The sequence below is a fragment of the Haliotis rubra genome, unplaced genomic scaffold, assembly GCF_003918875.1.
Source record: "Haliotis rubra isolate DU_JTF1 unplaced genomic scaffold, ASM391887v1 Scf165, whole genome shotgun sequence".
Lineage (NCBI taxonomy): Eukaryota > Metazoa > Mollusca > Gastropoda > Lepetellida > Haliotidae > Haliotis > Haliotis rubra.
Window position 1 is genome coordinate 1616217 of NW_025765614.1, and position 9055 is coordinate 1625271.

General features: G+C 36.5%; 1 protein-coding gene across 1 annotated transcript in view; it reads right to left on the reverse strand.

The window, feature by feature from the left end:
• Positions 1–8486, reverse strand: part of LOC124271966 (zinc phosphodiesterase ELAC protein 2-like) — a 31862-nt gene extending 23376 nt beyond the window's left edge. Inside the window, exons 1-9 of the mRNA XM_046707137.1 lie at positions 8073–8486; positions 6499–6549; positions 5542–5612; positions 4981–5045; positions 4366–4426; positions 2901–3044; positions 1803–1889; positions 1558–1615; positions 215–275 (exon numbers count right to left, since the gene is read on the reverse strand). Of these exons, the coding sequence (XP_046563093.1) occupies positions 215–275; positions 1558–1615; positions 1803–1889; positions 2901–3044; positions 4366–4426; positions 4981–5045; positions 5542–5612; positions 6499–6549; positions 8073–8344 (870 nt within the window). The 5' untranslated portion in view covers positions 8345–8486. The remainder of the gene's footprint in view (positions 1–214; positions 276–1557; positions 1616–1802; positions 1890–2900; positions 3045–4365; positions 4427–4980; positions 5046–5541; positions 5613–6498; positions 6550–8072) is intronic.
• Positions 8487–9055: the final 569 nt, after the last annotated feature.

Consider the following 9055-nt stretch of genomic DNA (forward strand, 5'->3'; position numbering starts at 1 on the left):
CAGAGTCGAGAAGAGGATAAGAACAGGATACCAGAGCCGAGAAGAGGATAAGAACAGGATACCAGAGCCGAGAAGAGGATAAGAACAGGATACCAGAGCTGAGAAGAGGGTTAAAACAGGATGCTTAAGAGCTGAGAAGATAATGGGAATGGGACGTTATGTCTGAGAAGAGATGGGGAATGTCTCATGTGGCCTTCCACCAACTCTCACTTACCACTCTGCCATCTTCTAATGTCACTGAATGGCCTTCCACCAACTGTCCCAAACATGGTCCCCTGAAACACAAGCCATTCCTTGCATATTTCATATATGTCTTGTGAACGTTACTTTGATCAACATTAAGATCGAGAATATTAGATATATCAACAAAAGACGAGAACCTGAATCAGCAATCATCACTCTATTTTGAAATTGATATTGCCTGTTGTTAAAATATGTCCATTCTCTAGACCTTAGCACTTAAACCAAAACAGCTGACATACAAACAACATACGAGGGGCGATCAAAATGTATGTAGAGTCACCAAGAAAACGATACAAATGCAGTTATTTTTATGTTTTATTTTTCTACATATTATCTGTCAAGCTCAAGCAATTTGGTTTTGCTATGTTCCAGTCTCACGATCCTCATTGTGTTTGACCTTTTATCTTGGTAAACTCAAAAAACGCAAAATCTACAATAAATGCATCAAAAACTTCAGGAAATTAAATATGCAAGAAATATTTTGTGTGTTTGAGATTAATAGAAGTCCCCTAGAATCACACTTGGATTTTAAAGTTCATAAAAAAGCAATTAGCAATTACAATCGCTTGTTAAAGTGACTCCCCCCTTCATGTTGACTGAAAGAGCTTGTTTTGGAGACACTACCCATCCCCTTTCAGATGACGTAATCATAAGGACACAACTTATTCTAATGTTTTCACTTATTCATACATGATGCCAAGGGTTCAAGCTAAACACTGAATGGTCACACAAGTGTCAGATCACAACATATTGTAAACAGTACCAGCTTGAATATCTGAACACAATGTTTTAGGAAGATTGAAATGGGGGTGTCCTTAAAAAAACAGCCCTCCACTAAATATAAATTAAGCAATCAAAATCTTGGACTGTGGATTATGACGGGAAGTTATCCAATACTATACTGAACATATTATATATGATATATTCTGAGGGCATACCATTATCCAAGAGGTACCAAATGACAGATCGTTTTTCATTTTCTGCAGTTATGTTAGAAATATTATACCACAATGTGTTGTGATGGCTAATATCTCATTAACCACATTACCCACATATGTGAAATTTTGGATATGACTTTGATAAAGATACCTTAAAAATAAAATGGAACCTTTTCAAACATTGGACATCGAGAATACAGTCTACATACTTTTTGATCAACCCACGTATCTAGGTGCCTGCTTAAGGCAAAACGTATGATAGTCATGAGCCCCAATGAACATTACTCAAAGATCATAGATCAATAGAAACTCAAAATAATACTTGATCAACAATAACAAATCATAATTTTCTAAATGTTCATTGGAGATAACTCACGTCTTTATTCCAAGATCAACACATTTTTCCAAGTTAATCTTCCTTTTCGAGGATGAAGCTGGAAAAGTAAATGAACATAAAAGCAAAGGGCAGGTATATTCCTTTGTATCCTGATTATGTAAAATGATAATGTGTATTGACTAGCATTAATGTTTTGTACTGATATGTGGGGATTCTTCTCACTAATATAAAGATTTTGGACAATAGACAGACATGACTTGGATACTCTAATGGACTGTTCACACTTCTGGTTAGTGTTAATGGACTTACCTGACACAAATAGGCTACTGCTATGTCATCCACATCCTTTAATAACCTCGGCCTCTTGGTTTCTGAAGGAAGACGAAATAGAGACATGACAAACAGATCATCAAGTCCCAATGATAATATCAATGGGTATTCCTGGTAAGATATGATACCAGTGGATGATAATATTTTAATACCTGGTTTTTATTTGCCTTTAAGGAAAGACCAGCCAGGTCGAGGAAGTGGAGTTGTAATATACGTTAAGAACAATCTCCATGTGAGATACATTGAGTATAAACAGTTTGGATGCACAGTGGATAAATGTTGAGTGTATAAACAATAATAATCTTATAGGCACCTTTCTGTCTTCAGGCAGACAAAAGTGAGGTTTATTGGTAGCTAATTGACAAATCCATTGGCAATATAAATGTCCAAGAAATTGATGCGCCCTTAACTCAGAGCTTTGTCACTTTAAGTTAAAAAACAAAACAAGGAAAACATTGAACATGGAACATCTGACATTTCGGAAATTTTAGTGATGAGAAATTCTGGTTTGATACAGTAAAGCTTTGGATGACATCAAAGTACTTTTTTTAAACAATACAGCAGTGTGATATAATTAGGAGATAAACCTATGGTTTAAAGCACTTGGCTCCAAATGAAAACAAATGATATCTACTTTATAGTGGGACTTCCATCGAGTTTTCAAACACGGTAGGTTTATCCATGGGTGGATCCAGGAATTTTCAAAAGGGGGGGAGGGGGTTCACGGGTTTCGAACACTGAACACACATACACACATTACACACAAACTTTAACTTCAATGGGGTCTTTCGGTCTTTAGTCATTTTATGACCCACCACGCCCAGACCCCCCTCTGTCTTGGGATTCCTGTGCAGTAAGCTCTCATGCCTACCATGTACCCAGCATGAAATACTGGGCCATCTCCTTTCTTTAGAAACTTTATCATCACCACAAAAAGATGCAAAAGAATATTTTAGAAAATAAGAAAAACTGATCCTGACAAATGAATCATCAAAAACTATTTGAAAAAAGCTGCTTTCATCAGTACATAAAGTCAGGGTTATCGAGATCACCTGGTTCATCAGCAGCAGCTCCCCCTCCATCCTGGGTGTGGTCCCGACTTGTGTCCTCTCCTGCTCTCTCATTGTTATAGAGAGGTATATACTCTACCTTCATTGCAGAGTCTGTAAAATCGCCCTCGCTCAGTTCTCTTTTCTCTGAAGAAAATTGAAAAATTGTAAAATACAGTAGAATGTAGAATACTTTTATAACGAACACGGATATAACAAACTGACGGCTATAGCGAACTGTTTTAAAAGTCCCGTTTCGATCAGCTCGACGGAATGTCCCGAGCTGATTCCGAATGTGATGCTGATGACATGAACAGTGATGAAACAGACCAGGAACCTCCTTCGTTTGCTGATGCCAACATGGTGCTTCAAACACTGAAGAACTTTCTAGTTTTGCAGAAGACAACTGATATGTCTTCATTTGATTCACTTGCCGATTTGAATGAGGCTGTAGCACGTATGCAGTCGGCCAAGCATGGACAAAGTAAGATCACAGACTTTGTAGTGAAACGAACGTAACTGTCGTATGAATGAACGAATAAACTGAGTAGGAATGTATCGTACTGTACAGTATGTCCTTATTGTTCTTTCAGTGGAATTTCATGAATAGCGAACTACAGATATAACGAACTAATTTCAGTGGTCCCTTGGAGTTCGTTATAAAGGTATTTTTTACTGTAGCATACAGAACTATTTCACTGTAGCTACACACATAGTATACAGAACTATTTTACTGTAGCTACTGAGTATACAGCTATTTTACTGACTACACACGTAGTATACAGAACTATTTTACTGTAGCTACACATAGTATACAGAACTATTTTACTGACTGTATGCAAGCTACACTGTAGCTACAGTATACAGAACTATTTTTACTGTAGCTACACATAGTATACAGAACTATTTTTACTGTAGCTACACATAGTATACAGAACTATTTTACTGTAGCTACACATAGTATACAGAACTATTTTACTGTAGCTACACATAGTATACAGAACTATTTTACTGTAGCTACACATAGTATACAGAACTATTTTACTGTAGCTACACATAGTATACAGAACTATTTTTACTACACATAGTATACAGAACTATTTCACTGTGTACTACACATAGTATACAGAACTATTTTACTGTAGCTACACATAGTATACAGAACTATTTCACTGTAGCTACACATAGTATACAGAACTATTTCACTGTAGCTACACATAGTATACAGAACTATTTTACTGTAGCTAGCTACACAGTATACACAGAACTATTTTACTGTAGCTACACATGGTACATAGTAATACAGCACTATTTTACTGTAGCTACACATAGCATACAGAACTATTTCACTAATCATGTTGCAATTTGTAAAGATTTCTTTTTTGCATTTTGGATTATAGACTTTTCAGAACAATATGGTCTAAAATGAGTTTAATACCAGTAGCAGTGAAAACAGCAACTTACTCACCTAGTTGAGCAATGGTAGTGTAAGCAGCTGTAAAGTTTTTGTAGGACTTGGTGATATTCTCCTGTAGTGCAAAAAGGTCATGGCATAAAAAGGGATATTTATAAGAGACAGATGTCATGTTGTTACAGTTTACTATAGAAATAGCAAAAAGCATTATTTTAAGAAAGTTTTTTTTTTCAAATTCAAAGGTTTTTTTTACATAAACTCAGACTGAAACCTCTTCAACAAATTCTGTTGTCATAGTTTGTGGAAACTAGCATTGAACGCCACAGAGGGTCCTGTCAGGCAAACAGAAGGAAACAGTAGGTGTTTCTTGAATTCATAATTTATCTGTATTAAAGTAAACTCTTGCTGTTCACAAGAGCAATGACCTATTAGCATGAATAAAGCTTTTAGGGCAAAATATTACAAATAACGTATTTCTATAAATACAAGGAAGTATTCTTCTTGTTACAACACTTAAACTAAGTAGATTTACTAATGCATAACACTTAAATATGTTTTTGCATGCCAGGTTACAATTAAAAATTCTACATTTTTAAAAAAATACTTGATTTCTTCATTTCTGGAAAAAATGGATTTCTTCATTTCTGTAAAAGACACTGCTACACTAACCACTCCAGGTGATCCATGTATGTTGATCTTTGGTACATTGATGCCATCCAGGGTCAAGGACATGCCTACAAATGTACCAGGAAATATTCTTAATCACCAAATGGAAATAACAATAAATATAATGGTACTTGATGTTGGTAATAAACAATGGACACATGTACAATGCCTTGATCTGTGCTACAGTGACCACTGTTTGTGTGTTTGTTTGTGCCACACTCAGCAATGGTCAAGCTGTATGATGGCAGTCAGTGAATAATCAAATCTGGACCAAATAATCCACTGATTGACATTATAAGCAATGATCTATTGGATGCCTAACCCAATTAGTTGTCTTTTACAATAATCATGGGTTCCTGAAGACCAATTTTAACTGAGACCTTGACAGGTCATGAGTTGGAAGTACAAATACTGATCAGAAACTGGACTGATTGGACTATGAATAACATGGAGACATTTTCTTTTTGTATTGCAGAATGAAAATTCATTTTTGCGCAAAAAATCCCAACATATAGTCATGTTCACTTTTTTCTGCTCAGCATATCAAGTTACATCTGAACTCACCTAGTAATCCTCCAATGTTGTCCCAACTCTTGTATGTGATGAAAATGTTTTCCAGTTTAGCAAGTTTTACCCTGGTGACAACGAACAGGATGTCATTGCTAGTACAAGATTGCAATTTACAATGTAGCATTTCTGATTTGATAAAATTTAAATTGAATATTATTATTTTATTTTCTCCTATAGTATTGTAGCGTCATGAGCGTGTATTAGTACCTGGATGTAGCGCTATATAAATACCCACATTATAATTATTATTATTATTATTATTATTATCAAGCATCAGTGCATTGCAAAAACGAGGTAATTATCTTCAAAAGAGTGTTTCCATCTTGTTGATATGAATGTTAAACTAAAACTTTTATGTTTTAAACTGGCAGGATGTCTATCCACATGACGATCTGAGATCTGCTTCACTAGAGATCAAATCGGGTGATATTTTTTAATCAGCCAATCAGCAGTGAGGCTTCTAAAAAATTTAAATGAATGTAAAAACAGTCAAACCTGCACATCATATCTCTGTGTCTTTAAAACAATCTGAACTAATTACAGGTTCCAAATGTACATGAATAAGGCCATTCCATTATATTCTAAACCACTGTGAATTCTTCACACAACCAGTTGTTTTCGCATGCAAAGACATTTACAGTCAGAGGAATGAACCATCAATAGAAAATCTGTGAATGAGAGGGTAAAAATTTCTGAATCGAGGTTGTGAAGACATACAGTATTGTTTCACTGCTTCAAGACACAAACATCTATATTAACATCTATTTAACTCAGTAAGCCATGCATCCTTAATTTGAGGCTCAAAATTCACCTAACACAAATTTGCATGGAATTGTAGTCCAATCTTTCACAATGTCTTATCAAATCTTAATTAGATCATATCAGAATGGAAACGCAGTTTACAAATCAGCTATGAAATTCGAAATTACATAGTAAAAGTGACATACTAACTTGTGTTCATTTGCAATTCTTTGTGTTCCTTCTCCACAATTAAAGAGATACCTGAAAGACAAAGAAATTTTCATATAGATAGTCATTAATCATTTTTCCTATAGACAATATTTCCAATTATTGATCATTTTAGACAGCCCTAATGCAAAATGTAAGTGTCCCTTGATAAGAAAGGGTTCAATTCAAGGAAAAATAACTTGGAACTGGATTTCCTGAACAATATCATGACTGCAAGAATAGTTCAGATATAGTTCAGATTTATCTTTCCCTGTCCCATAAACTCACCCACAAACTATGTTAGCATCCAAAACAGCTTTCCTCTTATGCTCACTGGCATTCAAATTTCAAAATGGCCATGCCAGTGTTTAGCTGTCTAATTAAGTTTGATTGGGTGCAAAAATAGCTTTTGACTGACTGAGTTTGGTTTTACGCCGCTTTTAGCAATATTCCAGCAACATCACGGCGAGGGACACCAGAAATGGGCTTCACACATTGTACCCACGTGGGGATTCGAACCCGGGTCTTCGGCGTGGCGAGCCAACGCTTTAACCACTAGGCTACCCCACCGCCCCAAAAATAGCTTTTGAGTTAATTAAGTTGTTAAATTTATCTTATTTTCCACTAAATGAATCAAGGTGTGCATTATTTTTCATAATTTGAGTCGGGTACATTAAAAAGTAGTATCTGCCATACCTATGCAACAAAACAATAAAGTGTGTAGTTTTAGTAACATAATTTAACACGTAATAAATTCAGGCAATATTGTAAAATAAACTACAGGCTAACCAACATGCAAAATCGGTTCAAATGAAAAATATACATAATTCTTAGTAAGAAGTCCTGAGCAGAGAGTGAGTGAGTGAGTTTAGTTTCACGCCACACTCAGCAATATTTCAACTACATGGCGGCGGTCTGTAAATAATCGAGTCTGGACCAGATAATCAAGTGATCAACAGCACAATCTATGCAATTGGGATATGATGACATGTGCCAACAAAGTCAGCGAGCCTGACCACTCGATCCTGTTTGTCACCTCTTACAACAAGCATGGGTTACTGAAGATACATTCTACCCCAGATCTTCACGGGTCCCTGAGCAGAGAAAAGAGCAGACTATGAGGATACAAAATGATACAGAGCCAGGTCTGATATCAAGAGAAAGTTTCAGTTGGAACAAAGTTTGATGATATTGTGTCTTTGTAACCATAGTAACAAATTCACTAGTTAATATTTGGTAAGCTATGGGAAATGAAACACCTGCACCCAAACAACAGGCTGGGTATTTTCTTTCCCTCATGAATTTTCAGCTTAACCAAGAGTCACTTGTAGTGTCTGAACTGAGACTTGTGACAGCAAAACACTGAAAGGATCCACTCATGAGTATATTTAGTCTAGACTATATTAAGCCAGTTGGACCGATCACAGGCCAATTTTAATGACACGTAGTTATTTGATGGATAATATTGGAAATATACCGAAATCACCGAAATCACAAGACACAACACCTTGAAAACTGATGACTTATGCGTACGACTGCTAGCGAACCATAAATATGATCGCATGAGGAATACTCACTTGGATATGCTCGTGTCAATAATGACAGAACGTGGGCTTCCTCTCCCTCCACTCCCAATGACAACAACATCTACGAACGAAGGAGCCTTGAGCTTGTCACCCATCCTTTCTCGATACTTCACATGGCGGAGTTTCCTCTCAACTTTTATTCTCGGCATTATGTCAACTTTCGATATCCACTTGTTTACATCGGTGAATTCTGAAGGTTTTGAGCTAGAAAACCTCAATAAGACTTGTCGAATACTAAATAACGTGTGTGATTTGATAAGCATTCCAGTTTTAAATCAAGTGTGTACATGTATCATTCTGCATATGTTACTTATTATAAGATTGACATAAAAACAAAACCACATGCAACACTTCGCCTTCTCGTGCAAGATTAACCGGAAGTATACAAACTTCCACTTATTGAAAGAAAACCACTGAAAGGGCAGTAACTCTCCCCGGACTACTGAGAAGCAGACGATACATGGAGATACCCTTGTAAAAGATAGAAAATCAGAAATTCGTAAATTACTGAAGATGAATTTGTGCCATATCAGGTAATCGCTATAGCGAAATGGCTGTCTATTTTTCATTCATTCAAAAATGACTTTTCCTGCAATTTCATTTAGACACAGTAATATTGATCGGAACTGTATCCCTGATAGCAATGTTCGTTGGGCCAACATTGGCCAACGTAGGCCCAATGATGGCCAATGTTGGTCCAACATTGGCCCAACGGACATTGCTATCTGGGATGTTGTCTTGTTGTTTGTTGTGTCTTGGATGAATAACGGACTGGGGATTGGAATCACATGTTTATTCGTAGCGCGGTACAGGCGACGCCATAGTCAGGCCAATCCCAGATGGTCGTCCCTATTATCCCAGATGCCCTAGCGCGGGGAGCGGTACATAACTTCCGCTATTGAAGGGAGGCGTCATTGTCAATAGTACACACTGAGTGATACGGACTACGTGATATTACATTCCTCTCCGTTTAA